Source organism: Manduca sexta, chromosome 25 (assembly GCF_014839805.1).
Source record: "Manduca sexta isolate Smith_Timp_Sample1 chromosome 25, JHU_Msex_v1.0, whole genome shotgun sequence".
NCBI classification, from domain to species: domain Eukaryota; kingdom Metazoa; phylum Arthropoda; class Insecta; order Lepidoptera; family Sphingidae; genus Manduca; species Manduca sexta.
Genome location: NC_051139.1, coordinates 2,764,806 through 2,790,648, shown reverse-complemented (window position 1 = coordinate 2,790,648; position 25,843 = coordinate 2,764,806). Strand labels below are relative to the sequence as shown.

General features: G+C 40.8%; 2 protein-coding genes across 4 annotated transcripts in view; both read right to left on the bottom strand.

The window, feature by feature from the left end:
* Nucleotides 1-16,269, bottom strand: part of LOC115440808 (obscurin) — a 24,891-nt gene extending 8,622 nt beyond the window's left edge. Inside the window, exons 1-25 of one of the 3 annotated variants that reach the window (XM_037442837.1) lie at nucleotides 16,139-16,269; nucleotides 15,628-15,783; nucleotides 14,582-14,702; nucleotides 14,107-14,267; nucleotides 12,281-12,456; nucleotides 11,640-11,808; nucleotides 11,370-11,488; nucleotides 9,863-10,819; nucleotides 9,629-9,730; nucleotides 7,351-7,632; nucleotides 6,695-6,928; nucleotides 6,198-6,387; nucleotides 5,695-5,873; nucleotides 5,196-5,422; nucleotides 4,646-4,821; nucleotides 4,173-4,351; nucleotides 3,828-3,953; nucleotides 3,482-3,615; nucleotides 3,044-3,189; nucleotides 2,694-2,872; nucleotides 2,177-2,373; nucleotides 1,780-1,938; nucleotides 1,243-1,487; nucleotides 601-902; nucleotides 151-338 (exon numbers count right to left, since the gene is read on the bottom strand). In XM_037442837.1, coding sequence (XP_037298734.1) covers nucleotides 151-338; nucleotides 601-902; nucleotides 1,243-1,487; nucleotides 1,780-1,938; nucleotides 2,177-2,373; nucleotides 2,694-2,872; nucleotides 3,044-3,189; nucleotides 3,482-3,615; nucleotides 3,828-3,953; nucleotides 4,173-4,351; nucleotides 4,646-4,821; nucleotides 5,196-5,422; nucleotides 5,695-5,873; nucleotides 6,198-6,387; nucleotides 6,695-6,928; nucleotides 7,351-7,632; nucleotides 9,629-9,730; nucleotides 9,863-10,819; nucleotides 11,370-11,488; nucleotides 11,640-11,808; nucleotides 12,281-12,456; nucleotides 14,107-14,267; nucleotides 14,582-14,702; nucleotides 15,628-15,713 — 5,034 coding nt within the window. In that variant the 5' untranslated portion in view covers nucleotides 15,714-15,783; nucleotides 16,139-16,269. The remainder of the gene's footprint in view (nucleotides 1-150; nucleotides 339-600; nucleotides 903-1,242; nucleotides 1,488-1,779; nucleotides 1,939-2,176; nucleotides 2,374-2,693; nucleotides 2,873-3,043; nucleotides 3,190-3,481; nucleotides 3,616-3,827; nucleotides 3,954-4,172; nucleotides 4,352-4,645; nucleotides 4,822-5,195; nucleotides 5,423-5,694; nucleotides 5,874-6,197; nucleotides 6,388-6,694; nucleotides 6,929-7,350; nucleotides 7,633-9,628; nucleotides 9,731-9,862; nucleotides 10,820-11,369; nucleotides 11,489-11,639; nucleotides 11,809-12,280; nucleotides 12,457-14,106; nucleotides 14,268-14,581; nucleotides 14,703-15,627; nucleotides 15,784-16,138) is intronic. The other 2 variants (XM_037442839.1, XM_037442840.1) reach the window with 2 other exon arrangements.
* On the bottom strand, nucleotides 16,135-25,843 carry LOC119190562 (obscurin-like). Its single transcript, XM_037442755.1, has 13 exons — nucleotides 25,835-25,843; nucleotides 25,326-25,418; nucleotides 24,701-25,003; nucleotides 23,151-23,298; nucleotides 21,648-23,048; nucleotides 20,765-21,559; nucleotides 19,377-19,518; nucleotides 18,973-19,163; nucleotides 17,896-18,017; nucleotides 17,616-17,751; nucleotides 17,122-17,299; nucleotides 16,639-16,816; nucleotides 16,135-16,329 (listed from the first exon to the last, which is right to left on the bottom strand). Exons 1-13 carry the CDS (start codon nucleotides 25,841-25,843, stop codon nucleotides 16,135-16,137), a joined length of 3,891 nt encoding a protein of 1,296 aa, XP_037298652.1.

Here is a 25,843-nt window from a genome sequence, read left to right as displayed (position 1 = left end):
AGTAAATGACAAATTATATGAAAATCAAAACATTGTATTGGCAATTCAATTCACCTGTCATGATTTATTGAAGACAGTACCTTATGCTTTCGACAATTATTATAGTCAATATTTCATTCATAAATCAGATAAATAGTGACGCTACTCCACCTGGTAAGTGACGGGGAACCTCGGTCCGTGGGGGATGGACGGTTTCCAAGAGAGAGTAAGGTGTCTGTCGGCCATGCGCGAGATGATCGGCCTGTCGGCGAGCGGCATCGGGATGCCGGTCTTCTTCATCTTGTCAAAGTCCGAGTATTGATCCGAGATAGGACGTTTGCCTGTGTGAGGCTCCAGGGCTGGAATAGATGAAAATGTTTTTTTTAATGTAACAGAAGATTTCAAGCTTTGAGCCTAGATATGTTAAATAAAATAGATAAAAAAAATTGTTACAAAGAAAAAGCGTTTATTGCTTGAGTTTTGTAACTGATATAGCAGTCGACCACGAGACGAAAATAAGCTCAACCGATCTTCGACCACAAGTTGTGGTTTTACCTACCCTTTTGTAACTACAGGCTCATGTTTACATATTTATATTACGTGTATATTTTGTGAACTCACTATCATAAGTAAGCTGTGCGGTGCAGGAGTCCTCTCCGTGCGGGTTGTAGATCCTGCAGCGGTAGGCGCCGGTGTCGCTGACGTCGACGCCGCTGATGGTGAGGCGCAGCAGGCCGGTGGACTCCTTGTCCATGCGGATGCGCTCGCAGGGGAACAGCTTCACGTCGTTGTGGAACCACTCCACGTCGGGCTCCGGCGTGCCGGTGGCGCAGGCCGTGAACTTGGCGCTCATACCGCGGAACACCTCCAGATCGCCGATCTTCTTCAGGAATGACGGCGGCTCCACCTTTTGCTTGCGGGCGCTGTGTAATGAACATATTTATATAAAAAATCATAATCAAGACATGTATGTGTAGTTCTAAAGAATTTTAGTAACTAAAACTGGCAACAAGTTTTCAAAATATTGATACCAACTTTTTTTATTGCATTTGAATGATCACCCATAAAAAATAGCAAAAGCATACATAACTGTAAAATTACTTAGTACCGCGTGGCACTCTACTGCGCCTGTCACCAAGAGATATCATTTTGGCTATTATGTCCTTCAAACCGTAACACATCAGTGCATACACACTGGTGCTTACCGCTAGAAATCCTCATCAACATCAAGTTAAGTATGACAATGAAAACAACTGCACTCACATCTTATCAACGACTTCCAAGTTGGCCTCGCACTCGGCCGCGCCCTCCCTGTTCTTGGCGACGCACTTGTACGCGCCCGCGTCGGCGGCCACGAGGTCCCGCACGTACAGGCACGCCGCGTCACCGTCGCGCTTGATGCTGTACTTCTCCGAGGGTCGGAGGAGCTGACCATTCTTGTACCACGAGATCTCAGGTGCTGGGATACCGAATACACGAGCTGGGAACTTCGCGTCGAATGTCGGGAGCTGGGGATCAATGAATTTTTCGAATTAGATTTTGATAGCCAATAAATAACTAGTAAGATTAATTCTTGACATCTGCCATGCAATGTGCAAAAACCAGGACAAAGATCTCATGTGGCAACATAGATTACAATAAAAATATCCAGCCATAATATAACTGTCGGAAAGAAAGTATTTGGTATAAGAGTTGTCAATAATTCAGTATTGGAGCATATTATGAATTTCGACGAACACATAATCCTGCACCATATATCTTTTGGCATTTATAAATATTCATTAACATAAGTCACAATACCTGTTGCAGATCAGTGAACTTCTGCGCGAATGTAGGCGGTTGGTAGACCTTGCGTACGTTGATCTTGCCTTCAGACGAGTCCTCGCCCAGCGGGTTCACGAGCTTCACGCCGTACACGCCTGCGTCGGGCATCTCTACCGGGTTTATCTCTAGACCCACCTGGAAACATATTACTTAGGTGAAGCATTACAATTCTACGTCGAATATTAGTATCGATAAAAACACAAAGAATATCGACATTGAAAAATATCGACTTTTTGGGACGATCTTAAAACACAAGGTTATAAAAATTATATTGCCGGTTTTGTGAAGTATAATCTTTTGTGCCACATTTAAAGATTACAAAAAAAAAATGTTTCGTATTAATTTTAGTTACAACATGAGCAAGATATGTTACCCTCTTTCCATCGCAAGTGAGCAGTATCTTCTCATTAGGCTTGAGGGGCTGTCCGTCCTTAGTCCACGTGACTTCAGGCACAGGGTTGCCCACGAAGGGCGCCGTCACCGACAAGGGCTGTCCCTCCTCGGCCGTGATGTCGCGCAGGCCGTGGATGAACTGGGGACGCTCTTGTGGAGACGAGTCATCTTGACGGCCTGGGGGTTTAAGGTTTTAGAGAGGTTTTGTTCCTGCTACATTGTGATATATACCATAATCTGTATGTATTTAAAGAACAAATAAATTTTCAGAGGTGCCTCAGCGCATAGAGTTTCGACGGGCTTGATAAACAGAACCCAAAACGCGGCGTGGTACCCTAGGATTTTATAAATGGGGTGACCATCTAAATTTGCACATTTCCTTTCACTTGTATGTAGCACTCATGATTCGTGTGGTAAATTGCCAATACGATACTACAAAGTCACGGAATCAATTCAGGACTATCTCTCCGTTGTCAAGTCTAGAACTGTATACTCACTGGCAACTTTAAGTTCAGCATTGCTGGCCATCTCGCCCTGGTCGTTTGTAGCGATCACTCCATATTGTCCAGCGTCAGCAGGCGTCGCCTTGTCGATGAGCAGCGCGTGGGATCCATCGGGTTGGGACACTACACGTACACGGGTGCCGTCCGGGACTATCTCTTTGCCGTTGTGAGTCCTGGAAAAGCAGATATTTTATAATTTAATCGTCAAATCAATGTTAGGACGTTGAATAAAATTGATTGAGTCGACATATCAAAGTTATTATAATAAAATCTTTATCTAAATCGGTTAAAATGTAAGAATATTATTTGGTGCGTGCCGAGTAGCTTTTATAAGATTGTCTTACCATTTGATGGTAGGCGGAGGGTGTCCGAGAACTTTGACTTCCATCTTGACGGGGAATCCTTCGATGACTTTCGTGGGATGCAGTTCAGCGATAAAGGCGGGCTTGCGTTCCTTTTGCGTCACTTCCACATTGGCCTTAGAGGCAACCTATGAAAATTAAATATAAATTTATTTATCTATACAATTCGAGAGCAGAGTGACAGACGAGGTGGGGAGATTTTCTGATTTTATTTGTGACTAGGATAAAATCAATTTTAGAAAATTAACTACAATAAAAACAAAACTTAAACACGTGTTTAAAATATTCTATTTTCCGTTCTGAAATCTTGAATTCTAACATTTTTTTTTAACGCGGACGAGCGAAAACTAATGAAACAGCGGAACTGCGAGCAAAAGCTAATGAATTATTTTTCAGAAGACAAATCTATAAAATACTTACCTCGCCGAGTTTGTTGGTGACTGTAAGCGAGTAGACGCCGGCGTCTTCGGGCTTGCAGCTGTCGATGCTGAGGCCGATTATACCGCCCGGCTGGTTGATGAAGTTTATGGCTTGCGACGGACGGACCGGCAGACCTGCACACATTAAAACGACTCTATTACAAATAACATAGGTATTATTATTTGACAACTAAGTCTTTAATCGTTTTCGGTCTAAATTGGTTATTTATAGATGAGGTCATAACAGCTTATCAAACTGCATAGATTTTATAAGGTCAATTATTTTTTACTTATTTACCATAAATTTTGATAATCATAACCAATTTTTATTAGGTTTTTCAACTCACCATCCTTGAACCATTTGACTTCAGGCGCAGGGAATGCCATAACCCTAGCTTCGAGTTTCAAAGGCTTTCCGACGACAGCTTTCACGTCTTCCAACTCTTGGCTGAACGATGGTTTCCTCGGAGTAGCTATAAGGTTAATTGCAATAGTTACTCAACAAATTATTTATTTTCTACCGAAGAAAGAATAGTAATGCGGTATATTTTTAAATTCACGTCATATATACAGGATGTTGTATTTTATGCATTCGAAAAAATCAAACAGTACAATTACTTATAACTCGATGACAATTACTGTGTCCCATAACGGTTGAGAGTAAACTTAATATGAAATGGTTATATACTAACGGTTAACAGCAACAGCACAGAGTGCGGAGTGGTCGCCGTGCGGGTTGGAGATGACGAGCTTGTAGGCGCCGCAGTCGGCCGGCGTCACGCGCTCGATGCTCAGCTTCACCGTGCCGTCCGGCAGCGACACTTGCTGCACGCGCGCGTCCTCGGGCGACAGCGGCGCGCCGTCCTTGTACCTGGGGGACATATTCCGCTTATACAGGGTGTATAATATAATTTTATATGGGCATGAAAAAGTGACGTGCGCGCCACGCGCCTGATGGTAAGTAAAATGTAGTCCAGATAGAGTGTCTACCAGTTGACATAATATTGCTGGCCTGTTTAAAACTGGATAACCGGCAGAGCCCGGAAAGGGACATACTAAAGTATACCACTATGGCGGGAAGCTTGTGTACGGTGGTCGCTATTCAGGCGGACACAAGTATCTTACAACCAGCAATTGATTCGTCATTATTGAATATTGTAGTCACCATTTGGCAGTGGGTATGGGGCTGCCGTCGACCTTGGCCTTGAGTTCGAGCGGCTCGCCCTCGTCCACGTCCTTCTGCCGCTCGAGCTTGTGCGTGAAGCCCGGCGCCGCCTGCGCCAGCGACACCGGCGCCTCGCACTCCGCCTCGCCGGCCAAGTTCACTGCGCGGACCTTGTACTGTGTGGTAAACAAAATATACATCATTTTATTACTTTAGTAGATGGCCAAGAGATCTCCTGGCATTGTTAAATATCATAGGCGACGGGAACGGAAAGGTACAAAAGAATCAAGCCGGTTCTAAAATTTTAATTGTGACAATTTAGTCTCACAGTTCGGTGTTCTTTCCTGTATCACTAATATGTCTACTATACTCTACCCTATACTACGATACTGCATACGTTCATTGACCATAATCCCCAGATACCATGGAGTAACTTTCTATCTGTTTATTTGTATTAAGTTATAAAAAAACCTCATGATTGGTCACGTTGTGACATAAATAAATAAAAGAGAAAGGATGGATACTCTAAGATACGTATGACATCACTAACCTTGCCAGCATCACTAGCGTTGAAATGTTTGATCTCCAGCTCGCTGTCTACCTGCCCTCCGACCTGCGTGGTGATGGTGCGTCGTTCGTCGGAGGAGATCTCCTTGCCGTTGAGGTACCAGTGGACCTCGGGCTTGGGCTCGCCGTCGCAGCGCACCTTCAGGGTACAGTCGTCGTAGTCTTTCACGGTTTGCTTTTGTAGCGGTTTTGTGAACACTGGGTCACCGGCTGTAAGGGAAAATTTCTTTTAGCTTTTCAATGTAATACTAAGTGTGAATTTATGTGATCCGACTCATTGGTGCATAAGTCTGCTATAAAAGTAGATCACAAACAATTTATAACTTTTAAAACTTTTACATGTCTACATACGAAAAGTAAGACTCATTATAATGGATAGACAATAGTGTGAATAAATCAATTATTTTTCTACACTTAAATCTTCAAAATCCCCAAATTCTTGTTCATTCTTTTTTCTAACTTCACTACAAACTCTGACTTACTATGCACGGTAAGCTTGGCTTGCTGTGAGGTCTCTCCGACCTCGTTCTTGGCCGTCAGCGTGTAGACTCCTGCGTCATCGACACCGACTTTCTTCACTATCAGCTGATACTTCTCCGCGGCCTTATCTTCGATGATCTCGTAGTGAGCCGTCGGCTTGATCACATAGCCGTCTTTACTCCTGTAAACAATAATACACTGTTAGGCTGGGAATCTTGGTTTGAAGATGATTACTTCACTCGGTCTATGTGACTTTAGTCAATATTTGATATTAGAAAATAAATTCTGGAATTCCGCTTGGGACTAACTCAATTCAAAACCAAACAGAGTAAAATTTTAATAAGGTCGTAAACAATAATTTTGAAATGATAATCTTGAAATAACAATCGATCTATTTAACCATGTTGATCGAAGTTACCCCACTGCACCTAATGGCGACTGGAGTACCCAGATAGACCAGATACCCAGTATTATTGTACTCAGATACCCAGATATTATTGCTCACCATTGAATCTCAGCGATAGGGTTGGCACGGACATTGGCGATGAAGGTGGTCTCTTCATAAGGCACAGCAGTGACGTCCTTCAAGCCCTCGATCTCGGGCCGCAGCAGGATGTCGAGTCGCGCGGAGCTCTCGCCCACACCGTACTTGTTCTTAGCCTGGATCGTGTACTCACCGGTGTCGGCGTGACGCCCTGCAAAGGTTAGTATTAAGAAATCGGCCATGAGTTACTTATCAGTAAGCAAAATGTAATTATTGGTGTTTAGGGAACTCAAGAATTCAAAATTTTATTTAGGAATAGTTTCTTTCTTTTGCGTGTGCCTATTCACATCATTGACTACATTTCTAACAAGATTTCTTTTAAATATTTTTTTTAATTGAATTTCCTTTGTTTTTAGACTTAATTGTTCTTATATGCAAAAGTTAGCTCTAGTCCTGTATTTAAAGGTATTTTTTGTGTCAAACGCTACTGATTTGGATTCTATGATGCTCGTTCTGACCAGTAGGTATCTGCAGCGTGAAGGTGCACTCTTTGAGTCCGTGTTCGATGTCCTTGGTCTCGGCGGAGGTGAGTATGGTGGCGTCGGGGGTGAGCTCGGCGCCGTTGAGGAGCCAGGCCACGTGCGGCTGCGGGTCGGCCGTGCACACCGCGCGCAGCTGCACGGGCTCGCGCTGCAGCACGCGCTGCGCCTCCAGCGGCTGCGTGAACTTCGGCTTGCGCAGCTCGCTCTCCGCTGTACAGGACGGATAGTTTGGTACGCTATTTATTTTTATTTCTTTTACCAAAAGAGTTAATACGGAACACAGTCATTAAATAATAATACTGAAGCACTAAATTATATTAAGTCTAGATTGCCTTCCTTAAACGTATGCCCTAATTGAAATTAAATCGAGAATTTGCCAACATTTATTTCAATAACAAACTGTTGAAATATAAAATAAAACGAAATCCCCTCTCATGTTTATAAAGGGAATATTTACAAACATTAAGCTTTATCTCTTATCTTATCTCTATATCTTAGTCACCATACAGAATTATAATAAACATAGAAAATAGTGATAAATAATACAATTTAACTATTAAAAATAGAATGATCAGTCAAATTTAGAAATCTAAAAAGTACGCGTTTAAAAACTAAAGCATCTTTATACTCACGTGAAACAGACAGCTCAGCCTTCAACACATTCTTGCCAAGATCATTACCGATCTCGACTTGCCATTGACCGGCATCCTTCAGATCCACCTTATCAATCTCCAGTTTGTAAACATCTCCGTCATTGGTGACGTGGATCCTCGCGTTGGACTTCACCTCCTTGCCGTCGTGAAGCCAGCGGACCGTCGGCTTCGGCGTGCCAGAAGCCTGGACAGTGTAAACTAGGGGAAGCGACTCGTACACATGACCGTCCTTCAGCGAACTTTCTTTGAGGGTGGGGGGTGCTGCAAGTAGAATTATGAGTTAAAATCTGTTAATGAGTAGTGGGGTTAAGAAGATTCAAAGATGAAAAATAAGAAATAATTATATTTAGATTTTCCATACCACAATATTTTTTTTATATGTTTCACTGTAGAAGAGCATTGGAAATGGGAATCCTTTAAGAGAATGAATAAAGATGTGGCTCAAAATCTACAATGTGAAAATATTTTTTAATAAAGTAGATATTCGTCTTTAATACTACATAGACCTTACAAAGATATAATCAATTATAGCACATAATGCTATATACATAAAGAACATCACAAGAATTTCCAACGAAACCTTCAACCAAAGCTAGAATAGAAGCACCTACGAAAGAAAAGAATATGTACATATATAAATACCCAATAGTGTTGCAGTATATACAGCGTTTGTTACTGGAATCAATGTTGTCGTGTGTTATGTACTTACGAGTTTTTGTGCCGTAAACTGCAGATCTCTGTGTTGTGTGTGTAAAAAGTGTATAATACATACCTTTGTTGTGTGTATTTCAATTGTGCTTTAAAGCGTGTCCGTGCAAGCATTACTTTAAATATCATAAAGAATTACCTTGATGATGATACTGATGCCAGCAAAGACTTAATACTTTTTCCGCAACGACCTCCAAATATTAGTATGCCAGAAGGGAATGTTATTACGCATGCGTTCTAAAACAAACATACGATAGCCATTAGTCGAGTACATGGTATAAATATTAACGGGTGATTCTAATGATCTGTCATTTTAGTGTCTCATATGGTGCTTAGTTGGAAGTAAAGATTAATGTTTTTTTAAGAAGAGTCTAAAACGACAGATCGTTATGGTGGTATTAGCTATTTCAATTTCGGACTTTAAGCGAACAAATATGTTATTCTCCCGCGACATTGCGTAGCGTTACATCATCAAATGCCAGCCTTTTCATCGCGTCACGACCCCCGTCTCAAATATTTTATGTTTTTTTGGACAATTACCTTTTTCATCTTCCTGATTCAGTATATCGTCTAATATGCTCCTTTGCCTCTGGCTTCGTCTCAGTAACGCTTCCACTTCGTCGTCCTCCTCTTCTTCTACACTAAATAGTTTTGTTTCGCCCTTTCTCTTTCTTTCTACACTAGTTTCATGAATATCTTTCGTTATACTATCTAATTTTTTCTCAGGTGCAAGAACAAACTCTTCTATAATCCTATTCTTGACACCGTCTACGTTGCTTTTAGTATTTTTGTATTCATTTTCATCAAATTCTTTTGAAATGTGAATGAGTTTCTCTGTGATATCGTTTTCGAATATTTTTTCAGATTTTTCCTTAAGTACTACAGATTCTTCGTCGCCTTCATCATTGAAATAGTCTTCCTTGAATGAAGATGACCGTACGTAGGAGTCCTTGCTGAACACCTTTCTTGTCTCGTCAATTTCAAATATAGTTTTCGAAAGATCTTCGATGGAAATTTCCCGAGATAGGGATTCATTTTGCCAACTCAAGTCATCTTCCGATAACGACAAAATTGAAACCGCCCTATTTGCTAAAGTTCTAGTGCCCTTCGTGCTTTCAGCATCGGAATCAGTTTGTGGTTCTTCAATAATTCCATATGTGCCTCGCCTAATATAATCGGGTATGGTAAAGTGGCCCAATTCAGATAAAATATAGCTGTGAGTGGCAATTTCTTCAACTTCTAAGGAAGTTGTATGTGGTTTGTTAGGTTTGATTAGCTTTCTACCATCAAATTCGTCATCATCATCGTAATAGACGGAGGTTGATGTCATTTTGTGTAAAGTGCGCGTTTCGGCTGGACCTAACAGTTAAAATAGTATTATAATGATTTTTCGTAACAATATATATTGAAGATCCAGTTACACATGCATTTTGATGAATTGCATTATTAAAACGAGAAGGTATTAAGCAATGTTGTCGGATGAAAAGTTAGGATGAGAATCTAAATGATATTAGAACTGGGTAGAGGTGGTAGGAAGCATTATACTGACCTGTAATTATAGCGCCATGAGACCGAGAACTGCTTACTTTGGACATTACTATAGACCCGTCGTCACCTGTCTTGAACGTCGTAACTGTTTCGAAAACTCGTCCTAAACATAACAAATCACACGGGCATGTTAAGAACACGGGTTAAAAGCATGCAACAAATGAGCGCGAAAATGTGAGATTCTCGCATACTAAGCTGTCGCTAAGTTGATATGAAGCGCGAAGCATTTTTATACCTTCAATATCTGCACTTAAAGGTCCTTCTGTAACAGAGTCCTTTTTGATCGATTTACGTTTGGAAGATTTCAATTCTTCATCAATTGGAACTTCTTCAATTGTTTCTGGTTTTGTAACACCTTTATCGGCAACTTTCTTTTCCGTTACTATTTCCTCAATTACCGGTTTCTTGTCTTTCTCGTTATGATTTTCATCCCAAAATGACTTTTCTTCTGCCTCTTCCGGTTTAGTTACAGATTTTTTCCCTTTGTCACTCTTAGGACCTTCGATATCCTCAACTTTATGCTTTTTCACTTTTGCGTCATCATCAGCATCGTCCCAAAATGACTTTTCTTCTGCCTTTTCAAGTTGAGTTGCAGACTTTTTCCCTTTGTCACTCTTAGGACCTTCGACATCCTCAACTTCATGCTTTTTTACTTTTATGTCATCATCAGCATCGTCCCAAAATGATTTTTCTTCGGCCATTTCAGGCTTGGTGGCCGATTTCTTTGCTTTGGTGGTTTCCTTAGGTTCCACTTCTTCTATTATAGGTTTCTTAGATTTCTCATCCTTATTGTCGTCATCCCAGAGAGACTTCTCTTCTATTACCTCAGGTTCAGATATAGATTTTCTTGCTTTTTTGTTTTCAGGTTTTTCAACTTCTTCTATCTTGGGTTTCCTTGCTTTTTCATCATCTTGTACATCGTCCCAGAAAGACTTTTCTTCGGCTTCCTCTGGTTCAGTGACCGATTTCTGTGCTTTATATGAATTAGGTTTATCAACTTCGTCAACGACTTTTTTCTTAGATGCAGCTTCTTCGTCGTCATCCCATATAGATTTTTCTTCTATAACTTCGGCTTTAGCCTTCTTCGCTTTTTGTTTTTCTACTACATCCACATCATTCTCCACTGGTTTTTTGGCCGTATCAAGTTCACTTTCAATTTCTTCCTTGCTGATTCTCGTATGTACTTCTCTCGCTATTAAACAACAACAACAAAATGATAACAAAAACAATAGTTATTATAAATGGGGTCATGTATTAAATACGTCACAATGGAATGGAAATGTGCGGGGTAACGTGGGTTCGATGCACGTTTGTGAGTTATTAAATACAGCATTCAGTTTTTGGAATGCTTCATTACACTGTAAGTCTACCAAATTGTCAAAATTGGCATCTAAGGACACCACAAAAAAAAACTAATTCGTGCTTAGTAGTAATCTAGGAACCAAATACTATGTTAATTCAAACTACTACTTCACCAATTACCGCCATCTTGTCCAGCTGTGTGACAGTGTTGTCAATGGTGACGCATCGATATTGCTAGTTTCTTACCATTTGTGTGCGAGTGTGTGTGCGTGTGTTGTGTGTCGTGTGTGTGGGTGTGTATATGCTGGAGCTGTTTGTACCCTATATAAAATTCGATCTTTGACAAGATAATTATTAATACTATTTTGCCTTTGAAATATTGTTTCCGCCTCTTATTCCTGTCTGCTATCCTACACGTAATCTAGCAGAATTATACTCACTGTGGACGGTGACAGTACTCTTAGAGGAGACGCTACCCATCTCATTTTCAGCCCTGACCTCGTACTCTCCTCCATCTTCCTCCTTCACCAGAGTTACTGTAAGGTGATAGTTCTCCAATCTGTTGGAATAAAGTTGGTATTCATAAAATTTGTTACGCAATTTAGTTTTTGGAACTCTCCCATATAAAATATGTATATGCATTTTTTACCTGGGAAAATTATAAATATAGGCGTGATATTACTTAAAGAAGTATTGTGTCAGAACATTACCTCTTTGTATCTCTTTCTATCCTGATCCTAGCATCTGTAGTGACTTCTTTGCCATCCTTGAACCACTTGACCTTAGGCTCGGGACATCCTTCAACCTCCACGTCCAGCTTGAGGGTCTGGCCAGCATCAACGGTCATGTCCACCAAGCTTTTGGTGAAACGCGGTTTCCCTATAAAAGGAGTTTATTTGTTATGAGAATTACAGTTACTTTCTTGTTTTAAGATGTTTTAACGATCGCTTTGAATCAGTAGAAGGCAAGGGCTTATTAGTTGGATATGTTTATATAAATATTCAGGGCCCTTATTCTGTATGATAGTGTGAACGCGCAACGCGGCCGTGTCATGTTATCTTCGAGAAATGTGTGTGGAATGGTATTCTGTAAGCCAAATTTCTATAGTCCTGAACATGATGCGTTGTGTCACGTGCTTGTTACACACTGTCAAAATAACGTGCGGGATAGAGAATAAGGCCCCAGAAACTTGCACATTGATTTGTATAGAGTATTAATACTTTCTGGAACGTAGTCATTGCATAAACTATATAGAGTGGACTTGTACAATTTTTCTCTTCGATGTACCACTTTTCATTCCTTAAACAAAGTTTTGAACCAGTTCGAGCTAGTGGAAATTTCGCAAACTCACTGTTGACGGTAAACGTGGCCTGGCAGCTGTCCTCGCCGAGTTCGTTGGAGACCTTGCACGAGTACTGGCCGGAGTACTCCGCGGAGACTTCCTTCAGGATCAGCTTGTGACTGTTGCCCGAGTCCACGCGAGTAAACACAGATTTCTTTTCCGTGATCTCCACGTCGCCGAGGTACCTGGAGTTTATTATAAATTATAGTTTTGCAGCGTTTAAAATATTTAAATCGTGAGCGATTAAAAAACGGATTAGAATTTTTTGTCGAATTTATTTTTATAATTGCTGGTTTTAAGTCTGGAATTTTAAGTCTATTTAGAAATAAGAACAATATTCAGAATTTACGAGATGTAAAACTTTGGTAGCAATCTGTCGATGTCCATCATTTTGTCCATAATTGGTCCTGGAGCCGCTGCGTGAAGTATAATGGTGGACCTACCACTTGACGCTGGGCTCCGGGTATGCGTCGACGGCGACGCTGAACTCGACGTGCGTGTCGCCGGCGCTGGCGAGCTGGTCCTGGAGCCGCTGCGTGAAGTATAATGGTGGACCTACCACTTGACGCTGGGCTCCGGGTATGCGTCGACGGCGACGCTGAACTCGACGTGCGTGTCGCCGGCGCTGGCGAGCTGGTCCTGGAGCCGCTGCGTGAAGTATAATGGTGGACCTACCACTTGACGCTGGGCTCCGGGTATGCGTCGACGGCGACGCTGAACTCGACGTGCGTGTCGCCGGCGCTGGCGAGCTGGTCCTGGAGCCGCTGCGTGAAGTATAATGGTGGACCTACCACTTGACGCTGGGCTCCGGGTATGCGTCGACGGCGACGCTGAACTCGACGTGCGTGTCGCCGGCGCTGGCGAGCTGGTCCTGGAGCCGCTGCGTGAAGTATAATGGTGGACCTACCACTTGACGCTGGGCTCCGGGTATGCGTCGACGGCGACGCTGAACTCGACGTGCGTGTCGCCGGCGCTGGCGAGCTGGTCCTGGAGCCGCTGCGTGAAGTATAATGGTGGACCTACCACTTGACGCTGGGCTCCGGGTATGCGTCGACGGCGACGCTGAACTCGACGTGCGTGTCGCCGGCGCTGGCGAGCTGGTCCTGGAGCCGCTGCGTGAAGTATAATGGTGGACCTACCACTTGACGCTGGGCTCCGGGTATGCGTCGACGGCGACGCTGAACTCGACGTGCGTGTCGCCGGCGCTGGCGAGCTGGTCCTGGAGCCGCTGCGTGAAGTATAATGGTGGACCTACCACTTGACGCTGGGCTCCGGGTATGCGTCGACGGCGACGCTGAACTCGACGTGCGTGTCGCCGGCGCTGGCGAGCTGGTCCTGGAGCCGCTGCGTGAAGTATAATGGTGGACCTACCACTTGACGCTGGGCTCCGGGTATGCGTCGACGGCGACGCTGAACTCGACGTGCGTGTCGCCGGCGCTGGCGAGCTGGTCCTGGAGCCGCTGCGTGAAGTATAATGGTGGACCTACCACTTGACGCTGGGCTCCGGGTATGCGTCGACGGCGACGCTGAACTCGACGTGCGTGTCGCCGGCGCTGGCGAGCTGGTCCTGGAGCCGCTGCGTGAAGTATAATGGTGGACCTACCACTTGACGCTGGGCTCCGGGTATGCGTCGACGGCGACGCTGAACTCGACGTGCGTGTCGCCGGCGCTGGCGAGCTGGTCCTGGAGCCGCTGCGTGAAGTATAATGGTGGACCTACCACTTGACGCTGGGCTCCGGGTATGCGTCGACGGCGACGCTGAACTCGACGTGCGTGTCGCCGGCGCTGGCGAGCTGGTCCTGGAGCCGCTGCGTGAAGTATAATGGTGGACCTACCACTTGACGCTGGGCTCCGGGTATGCGTCGACGGCGACGCTGAACTCGACGTGCGTGTCGCCGGCGCTGGCGAGCTGGTCCTGGAGCCGCTGCGTGAAGGTGGGCGCGCTGCGCACGTGCAGCACGCACGAGTCCGACGCCGAGCCGTGCACGTTACGCACCTGGACGGACACAAGTGTTTATTCTATATTAATATATGAAATACTAAATTTTGCTCGCGGCTCCACCCGCGTGTTAAAAATCCAGGATAAAAGTGGCTTATAGCACATAGGGGTAATGTACCTTCTATTAGCGAAAAAAAAATAGTAATAGCAAGAAAGAAAAATAACGGATTGTAATTATTATGTATAACTTAAAAACAATAACTTAAAGACAGAGATACAGGGTAGGCACGTTTTTATTTAATATATATTTAGGGTCTCTATACTTTTGAGAAAAAAAAAGGAAATAAATAAATCAAAAATGATAAAATTACCTCACAGGAGTATTCTCCAGCATCAGCTCGTGCTGCTGAAGTGATGACAAGCGAGTGAGCCGACCCAGACGAGGAGATCTTGATCGTTGATGATTCCGTCAACTCCGTCTTGTTCTTGAACCTGCATTTGAACATAACATGAGAATATGTTATTAATGCAACAAAATATTTCTGTTATAACAATAACCACACTTACTGTCAATAGAAAACAAATCTAGCAATACTGTTTCTCAAACTTTATTAAGCCTTGGGATGGCCCTTATAGGCTGCGTGTCTAGGCCTAATAGAATTTTATTCATACAAACGTACACTGAGAAAATGTTACCTATCATCCTAGCGTTTTCGCATAAACATGAACCACAGGAGTCTCGTTTAAAAACAATCTACTCTAAAATGTTAACTAACTTATAAACATGAACCATACGAGTATCATATAAAAATAATGTACTCTAAATTGTTAACTAACTCATAAACATGGACCGCAAGAGTCTCGTTTAAAAATAATCTTCTCTAAATTATTAACTAACTCATGAACATGGACCCCAAGAGTCTCGTTTAAAAATAATCTTCTCTAAAATGTTAACTAACTCATTACCATGAACCATACGAGTATCATATAAAAATAATGTACTCTAAATTGTTAACTAACTCATAAACATGGACCGCAAGAGTCTCGTTTAAAAATAATCTTTTCTAAATTGTTAACTAACTCATGAACATGGACCCCAAGAGTCTCATTTAAAAATAATCTTCTCTAAAATGTTAACTAACTCATAAATATGAACCACTAGAGTTTCATTTAAAAATAATCTTCTCTAAAATGTTAACTAACTCATAAACATGAACCACAAGAGTCTCATTTAAAAATAATCTTCTCTAAAATGTTAACTAACTCATAAACATGAACCACTAGTTTCATTTAAAAATAATCTACTCTAAAATGTAAACTAACTCATAAACATGAATCACAAGAGTCTCATTTAAAAATAAAATGATTATAACCAACTCTTGGTTTTTGGTCTGACGGTATAAATTAAGATCCTTACCATTTCACAGTGGGTGCAGGCTCGGATTCCGTCTCGATGTTGAAGGTGACGGTCTCCTTCTGTTCGCAGACCTTCGACTCGCCCATCTTCTTGATCACCTTGGGCGGGGTCGTCACGTGCCACTGCCAGAAGTCTGAGCATTGGTTCACCTCGTTCCTGAATTAGAAAATACACCTTTAATTAGCCCGACACGTCACAGTCACATAAAAATGAGGTTCTTAATTCGTGTGTTTGTATTTTGTAATATCATCCGAAATTATTTGTTATTATTAGTTGTCCTTCTTTGTAAATAAAGATATAGAATTGGCAAATGTGTAAAATTTCTGTCTAGATTAAAGAAGGCAATCATTTGGAGAAAACATTTTACCTAAGAATAGGCATTTAAAAAGAATTACAAATGCATATAATATATTCTACCGACCCGCATTAAGCTAGTGTGGTGGATGAATTAACTTTTTTCATTAGTCGAAATTTTTTATTAGTTGACATTTCAAATATTTTGTTAACTTACTTAGCGACCACAGAATAAGATCCGGAGTCCGTAAGCTTGGCATCCTTGATTGTTATCTTGTATATCTCCTCGGATTCCTTAACGATGAGTATCCGTTCGGAGCTCTTGATTTCGACGCCGTCTTTGTAGAAAGTGACGTCAGGGGAGGGGGTGCCTTCCACTTCAACGGTCACTGTATGGGTGGAGCTCACCTAGAGAAATGGTAGAAATTATGAAATATCGTATTTAGTGTGTGCCTTCAAAGTTAAGTTACACAAACTATACATTAATAATTTGTAATTTTATTGTCCTATTTGATACAACGTGACTAATTCTTCATAGAATTGAATAATATATTTCAACATTTTGTTGTTTTTTTTTCAACTGTATACTTGCTGTTTTTTATGTAAGCAGACTTGTCGCATTACGATGTGTGATGGATTGAAACTCCCCATTTGAGGGTAATTTAGAAACTTCCTTAAATCTTAAAGATACGTAAAATGCAGTTCAAATGCTCGTACCATACAACTCTGGTTCTCAATCTTCTTCTTGATCTTTGGTGGTTGTTTGATGACCAGGTGCAGCGTGCTGGTGTCCTCGCCAAGGTCGTTGGAGGCGGTTACGTGGTACTCGCCAGCGTCTGCTGACGTCACGTTCTTTATAACCAGCGACAGGCTCTCCTCGTCCTCGTACAAGAACCTGGTGGACATTATAGTAGAGTTCTATCAAGGTCTGACGGTGTAGTCAAAATTATATCAACCATAAAGCTGACTAGTAGAGATAACCTATGATATTAAATTCTCCTATTTTTCCATCATGTACGAATTGTAAAACAGTGTGCGATTCCACATAGTATTTTAGAAAATTCTTTTATAACTTAAAAATGACTCTGTCAACAGGATCTAAACAAGCTTAAATAATAAGCTTGGTCTTCTAAAATTTTAGACATGAGGGATCTTTACATATCAAAAATCGAGAGTATTTAATGCAGGTGCAACACTCACTTATGCCTGGTATCAGGCTCAACGACTTTCCCATCGTGTTTGAACACGATGTTGGGCTTAGGGTAGCCCTTGCACTGCAGTTCCAGCATGGCGGACCCGCCCATGGCCACGATAGCTTCACGGTGTTCGATCACCAGCGTCGGCTTCTCTGGCTCGCGGTGGAGCTCATGGACAGCACCTGGAAAGGAATGTTATTAAAGATATGGTTCTAGAAATGATCAGAGATTTTCTTTTGATTTAACCCATTTAGCATCGGAATGTTTGCCGGCAAACATTCCACTGATAAATGGGTTAATGAAATTCGGAAGATTTCTATTCAAATAACAAAGTCAACATATTGATTTTATCCGGCATAGGCCTGCTAAGGAGCAAGTGGTTGAATTAGTGTTAATTGCGTCCACTGCGAAATAAAAACCCACAATTAAGGATGATACAAGGATGCGTTGCAGATATTAAAAGAAGAGAATAAGGATTAGGAAGAGTTTGCCTTATACCTTGCACAGTAAGCTCAGCGGAGCACGAGATGTTGCCGGTGCTAGTCTTGGCGACGCACGTATACAGTCCAGCGTCTTCAGGTTTCACGTGCTGGAACACCAGCGCCAAGGAGTCCTCGTCATCACCGAGCAATACCTATAAATAAAATGAAAAGACTGTAACTAATTATAACTGAACATTACAAAAAGTACAGAATGATAATCATTATCTGCTACTTATCTACTTTGTACAGTAAAAAAATTAAATCTATACTTTCTTACATATTTATAACTATCTCACCTTAAATCTGTCTTCAGGGTCGAAAGGTTCTCCATCCCGTTTCCAGGTGAAGGTTGGTTTCTCGCCTTTAGCCAACAAGCCCTCACCTCCTGGGAGAAGCTCTCCGAAAATGTTCTTGTCATCTTCAAAACACAAAAGTTTTTATTTATAGATATACCGTATCTATATATTTTTTTATTGATTCAGGATGATGATAACGGACAACATTAGAAAGTAAAGTTTTCAGTAACATTTAGGTTTATAATTTTTTTTCTTTCAAATCGTGCAGTTTGTTTATTTCTGCATAAAAATCTGCAAAAAATATACTATATTTTTAATAAGTTAAATAATTATAATTGTTTCAACCTGTGTTCCGACACAATATGATCAATTCCTATTAGATAATAATATGTGTTCAAGCATGTCATGTTTTGAATCTATAACCAAGGTGACACCTAAGGCTTGTAATTTTCCGTTGTATGGATTACTGTTCGCTTTTTCGGTGCAATAAATAAATAAATCTAACTTTAATAATTTCTCCTCTATAAAACCCCTTGCCCGTCTCCAAATCATTTACGTAATAGTAAGTGTATTTCGCACATTAATGTCACGCGAGTCAACAAGTGTCTAATTCCGATGGCGGATGGAGCTATAAACAAACTCTGGAGTCTGTCCAAACGGCATAAAAATGTGGTACAAATCTATTTATAGGAGTCTCGTGCCATTCATTATAGGATAACTTATTTAGTGCCATGCTAAATGTTTATTTATAACTATAGCTAAAAATGGATAGAAACTTGACTTTCAATGGCTGGAATACTTTTTGCGTTGCGTTCTATTGTAATAATACTGATTATTTTTTAAAATATAATGGCTTGATTGTAAGGCACTTGATATTCATTTATATAAAAATGAAATGACTAATTTTTATACTAGATGATTCTGGTATAAAAAATGGATCAGGAATTTTACTGGTATCGTGGTTAGTATTTCAACATAACTTTTCAAAACTTCAAAAAACATTTCAGCACTTTGGCCATCACCAGTTCGCAGCAACCCTTGAACACCCTGATGATGTAATGATTCCACAGCACTTACCAACAACAGAGACAGTGGCTTCTGAAGTGACGTCGCCGTAGATGTTGATGGCGCGGCAGGAGTACTTGCCGGCGTCGGCGGGCACCACGTCCGCGATCACCAGCTCGTAGCAGCCCTTGTCCGCGCGGGTCCTGATGATGGAGATGCGGTCCGTGTCCGAGGTGGTCACGATCTCTTTACCGTCGCGAAAGCTGGTGATATAAATAATATTACGTTAGTTAAGTTCAAAGACAATGAAGAATATGTTGTAGAAGCATATAGACTTTTAGGGAAAATTAATAATTTATTAGATGTTTCTAGAGGCTATTTTTAAACGCTATTGACAAGGTTAAATTAAGCTTTACTTTTAGAAAATATTTATGTTTAATGTAATTATAACATAAATGGAGATTATGAATACTTACAACTTGACTTCAGGATTAGGCGTACCCTTCACTTTTACCATGAAACGTAAGTAGGTATTTTCCATTATTTCAGTATCTTTTAGCGCTACTAAGAAGTATGGCGCGTTTAGAGCGTTCCTTTCCTTTCTTTCTTCAGGGGTCACTACAAACATAAATAACGTAATATTAGTAAAATACTATACATTGTTTATGATTTTACTCTCTCCGCCTGGAAAATTTATCACAATTATAAAACCAGCCAATCTGTTTCCAATTTCGTACATTTTCTATTTCCTTATCCAAATAACCTGTAATATATGAATATATAATTATAATCTCTTCTAATGAATGCTGAAAGGGGTCAAACACATCTGCACTAAGCAGGTTGTAGCTGTAAATGTTGCTAGTTTTTAATTATAGTGTCATGCGCAGACTTAGGTGCAAAATACAGGAAAATTATCGGCACGTAATAAGGTATTATTCTAATTGTTATCCGCTTTACGATGTCTTAATCAATGATCGCGATGAGTCATGCACATTTACGGACAATTGGAATGATCACAATTATTTCTGAAATAATTAATATATTATAGTTAATGTTTGGGAAGGACAGTAATACCTCTGTAATTATTATTTTTTATCACTGTTAAGAATATAACCAGTTTGAAAATTGACCATAAGAAGTTTGAAAGTAATTGTGAAGTCTGCCAATCTATATTGCCCACGAGGTTGACTAAGGCCTAAACCTCCTCGGTAGTAGAAGAGGCACGTATCTAGCAATGTAATACTATAATATTAATTAAGGCCGTTATAACTATCTTTCCCAAACGTGAAAGAATGAAGGAAACAGTGGACTCACACTCGTGAACGACTAACTGAGCCGTGCAATGGGCGTTTCCCTTGGCGTTCTCAGCCCTTGCGGTGTAGACACCGGAGTCGTCCTCCCTGCAGTGCTGGAGCTCCAGTCGGTGGACGCCCGCCTCGTGCGAGATGGAGCAGCGGTCCATCAGCCGGTCCGTCAGCGGCTTGTTGTCCTTCAACCATGTTATGTGGACCGATTCCGACGAGTCAAACAGCCCGCATTCGAACAGCGCGTTTTCACCAGCTGGGGATTCAGATGTTGGTTATGGGGAGCCCGCACGGTAAGTGACAAAATGTGTTTTTGTTGCAATTTTAGTGTTGATAAAAATATTTCCATCTGCCACCACTGATAAAGGTTTGCCAAAATTATATAATTTTATCGTTTAATTTGTGTTTCTGGAGCATACCGTACGAACTCTAAGATGTAGAAACTGTGTAAGGGTATAAGCGTTATATTAATGTATGTGTCAGTTAGTGTCTACAAGCGTATGTACAAGCACTATAGTTGTGACTACTCTACGTGTCTACTTCTACCTGTGTATACTTACGCTCGATGTTCTGGCCTTCCAGTGTCTTGGAGAACACCGGCTTGCCATCCTGCGACACGGTGTGAGAGAACGTCCTCTCGTATTCCCCGGTGCTGATCGAGCCGTTGGAGATTGCTGACTTGGCGTACTGGGTCTCAGTTGACGTGGCGCCATTCTTACTTTGATACCTAGATTCTACTGCAGATGCAACTCCTTCGACCTTGTCGCCATCATAGCTGGCTTCGATGCTGTATTTTGAAGAGCGACCCTCAGCCTCGTATTTCGACTCTTTACCATATTTTGACGCGATGCTATCGATTTTGCTGGTAGTTTCGGTTTCTATGCCATATTTAGATGCGATGCTATCAATTTTGCTGGTGGTTTCGGTTTCGATGCCGTATTTAGATGCAATGCTATCAATTTTGCTAGTGGAATCAGATTCGATTCCGTACTTCGACGCGATAGAGTCAAGTTTGCTGGTAGTTTCAGTTTCTCTTCCATACTTGGAGGTGATACTGTCGCGTTTACTTCCTGTATCGTATTCTAGGCCATATTTAGAGCCTTCGACCTTACTGCTCTCATAGCTTGACTCTATTCCATATTTAGATCCTCCCTCGATTTTAGAAGAGCTAGAGTACTTAGATTCATAGCGCGAAGATGCGCCGCCTTCAATAGATGCACCAGCTTCATATCTAGAACTTTCTAGACGCGATCCGCTTTCGCGTCGCGAATAAGAACTCAATCCAGTGCTATCATAAGTTGATGATGATTCATAGCGACCACCACTAGAGAGTTTTCGACTGCTGCTGGAGTATTCTAAAAATTATAGAAAAAAGTGACTTCTCTATGAACTCGTATGAACATTAATATATTTTTTATACCTATTAATAGTGTGTGTACTAACCTCCGGTTGCCCGCGAACTGCGGCTATACCTCGACATCTCGTCGTCACCAGTTACCTCAGCGGTTACAGTTTGATCGTTTGATTGAACCTCTGCTGCGACTGCTTTTCCAGTGGAACTTACTACTTTTTCTGCAACAACACTCTCTGCTACTTTAACTGCTTCGTTTTTCTGATCAACAGTTTGGTCAAGAACAGTTGATGTTAATTCAACTGTTTCCTGAGTAACTGTAGTCGTTTCTACTGCACTGGCTTGTGTAGTTTCAACTGATGTTTTAACTTGTTCAGTTTTTTCTTGTGTTGATTGTTGTCTCTGAACACTTTCCGCGATTGCCTCAGCGGTTGTTGTTTTTACAACTTGTTGAGCGACGAGTTCTGTGGACGTTAATTTTTCGTCTTGGGTTCCAGGATTAGTTACTTCTTCAGATTTTAGTTTAACTTCTGTCTCTTGAACAGGAGTTTGCGGTTGTCCTTCAACAGATACTACTTGTTGACTTTCCGTAGACGCTTTAGCACTTTGTGATATAACTTCGGATGTTTGTTCAATAGCTGTTACTTGTTGAGTTTCTGACGATGTTGTGACGGCCTGAGATGACTCTTCTGATTGTTGTTCAACAGTCGAAGTTTGTTGAAGATTTTGTTGGGTGTTTTCTTCAACCCGTGATTTCTGTCTTGTGGTCTCTTTAACAAGCTCTTCAGATTTTTGTTCTGTAGATGTTATCTCTTGCGAACTTTGTGCAGTAGTTTTTGTTTGTTCAACAGCAACTTCTGACTTTTGGGTGCTTTCTTCGGTTTTCTGTTCAGTGACAGATACACCTCCTACTGATTCCTGACTTTTGTATTCTGCGGATAATTCTTGCTTAGCTTCTACAATACTTTCTGCAGTTAAAACCTGAAATGACTCCTTTGCTTCTACTGGTGTTTGTTGAGATAATTGCACAGACTGTTGTTCTACTGTTACTTCAGATGTTGTAGCCGCTTTAACAGTTTGCTGACTTTCCGACTGTGATGTAACAGATCCTGTCTCGGCAACGTAAGATCCTACAGTCACAGACGATTTAGTTTCTAAATCAGATGTGACGTTGCTTCTTACTTCGGTACTAACACTTTCACGAACTTCACTAATTGACGAAACTTCAACGACTTCAGATTTTGAAATCTTTTTAGCTATTGCACCTTCAAGAGACGCTTTTCTTTTAGCTTTTAATTGTTGTAAAGATTCCTCCCTAGTCGCGACTTGTGCAACTTCTATTTCATCAACTCGTGTACGTTTAATCTCCTGTCCTACTTCAACTTGTGTTTCCTCTGTATACTCCCTCTTTTTCTTTTTTTCCTCTTGAACTTCAATTACTTCTGGTGGTGGTAGAACCTGAAGATCATCTGCTGCGTGTTCTGCTAGAGCAACTGTAAGTCAAATATATATTATATTCATGTACACTATTCAAGTAAATTAAATTGCGCAATCTTAAAACAAGCTTAATAATAATGAAATGCCATAAAACTTACCAAGATCACTGGCGTATTGTCTGATTTCAGATAGCCAAGCTGTTTTAACGTGCTCCTTGTGCGCAGCGAGAGTGACCACTGAACTATTTTGGTGAAGCTCGAACTTCAATGGTTCACTGGGGAGGTCGTTAACTTCGACGTCTGGGAGCTGCGATAAATTAATATACACGTTAAAATTGATTGATTAGTGTATCCTCCTCGCTTGTCTGGTTTATTTTTAAATATAGAATAAAAAATTAACTAAACTATTTGGTAATTCAAATTTTATGCAGTCAAATATCTTTCCTCAGTTAAAAATATCGTAAAAGGCACATGGTTTGGGGTAAGTTGTACTATTCTTTGAAATGCTAAATGAAATTCTGTTACTTAACATGACATCTCAAATAAGAAGCGAATTCAAAAGATTGAGAACATTGTTGATAGCTTAACTATTGACATCAAGATCAATGTACATTCACAATGTCAAATGTCGTATTCGGTAAATTGAGACATGTTTGGAATGGGTCCAAGTAGCTAAATGGATGGTTTTTCAAATGGCTCTATTTGTGGAGTTAGATACTGAAATCGAATTGGTCGTGGCGCATGCTGTTGATGAATGGGAGTGAATTTTTAGAATAGTGTAGGCTGTTGTTATGCAGGCAAAGCGTCGCGTCGATGATGTAAAAGACTAGAAACTGAAATAAACCATATTACTTTGTACGAATGGGTGGAATTTTTTGGATGTTTTATTCCCTGTTATAAGTATAGGTCATTTTAGCCACGAAGACATACTCCACCACTTTTTGAACGGGAGTGTTGCGGGGTAAAGGGAGTGATCTAAGCACTTTCACCGACGCTATCCATCGTAGCTTTGGAAAGTAGTGAGGCGCGTCTTCGTGGATGAAATTATCTATGCCCTGTACTGATGCAGTGAATTAATAGCTTAGAACTAAAACCTTAGTTTAGAATTTGATTCATTAAGAATAAGCTCAGTTGAGAAATTATTTAAGAAGGGTATATATCCTTTGAAGTACGTTTTTTATATCAGTAATTACAAGAATAGACACACAAATTTTATTGTAATTAAGTACACCTTTAAATACTACGTAAAACTGGGTTGCACAGCAACGCATTAATGAATTATAGTTGCTATTAAGATCATAACCGTTAACCTTTTAGTGCAATGATTGACTAGTTAGGTCTGTACTTCATAACGACTTTAACTGTGTTCATTTTCATTATGGTATATTAATGAGCAATTTGGCAAATTTATGGGCAGTTTGAGTAACCGTTATGAAGCGTCAACACGAGACATAAAGCAGTTTGAGTACTGTAATACGACGCGAGTAGTAATTAATGGACATGAATGTTAGGGAGGTTTGTGAAGATGTTTTGATATGTGGATGTTTGTTAGAGGTGAACACGGAACGGTTTTGAATAATATTTCATAATAAAAATTTGTTTTAATCCTGACCAGCGCACAAAGAGATTTTAATTATGAAAAAAGTCTTAGAGCTTAACGGAACTGCAAAAACCCTACTGTATCAACAAATACTGAAGTTAAAACGTACCCTGATAATATCCTTCAATACAAAAACAGAGCGGTCTTCAGACACTCTCTTGACTTTGCAGACCAAGATCCTGGCTTTGAACAAGAAGAGATATCTCTCGCTGGACTTGCCCTCCGCGTCAGTGACTGTGAACCAGTCGTGGGTGAGTAGCCGGCCTAGCTTGTAGATGTTCCCGCGGTACCCTTCGATGCTAGCGAGGAACTTGTTGTCGGTAGCGCGGTTCGGAACTCCGAGGAAGAGTTCTAGGGCTTTTTGAAGGTCGGTACAATCTTCGCCGAGGCGTTTTGAGTATTTAACTAGTTCCTAGTGAAAAGAAAGCATAGGTTTATTCATAATTTAGATATAAGAACCTTACGTCATAACTATACGGAAGCAAAGTTGAATGCTTTAGAAACTCATTTTGGTGAGGTACTAATTATAGTTCGTTTTTTATTAGATTTTCCATGCAGATTGAAAATAAATTGTATTCACTAGTTATTAAAATATTTTGCTAATTCTCAATACAGCCGTGACAATAGAAATTATAAAATTGTATGGTGTTGTAAAAAAAAAGAAAACATTAGTTATGGTTTCAAACATGATTCGTATAATAATTCTCTATTATAGCAGTTTAATAAAATCTTACTTTAAGTAGAAGTTGGTAGTCGTTGATTCTCTGTATCGGTAGTTTCAGATGTTCGGTTATACCTTTGTCGTCTCCGAGTTTGTCTGCCAAGTCCTGCAAACAAATAAAACATCATTTTCAAGTATTCTAACGTAACCATAAAATGACACTACTTCTGATCCTATATTCAGACGTCCCTGCTATCATTTTGCTGTCGAAAAACACTGCCGATACTCAGTAGCGGCTTTATCTAACGCGAGGTGCTAGGCAGACCCATTTACGAAATTATCGAAGGAGGGTCATGTTTCTTCTTTGTGCCCCTTGCAAGCTCGAGGTCTTTGGCAATTGCCCCGTTCGCTATCCCTACTATTAATCCGACAGTTCGTTCAGCAACTTTCTATTAGCAAATGTCAATTTCCTCGTTATTGTTTCACAGCAACAAGAAACTTTCTAATAATGTTTTTTGAATTTAAAGTACATACGTGATCCGCAAAGTTTTGTTTTAAGATGGACGTTTTCTAAATATATACCTTATACAT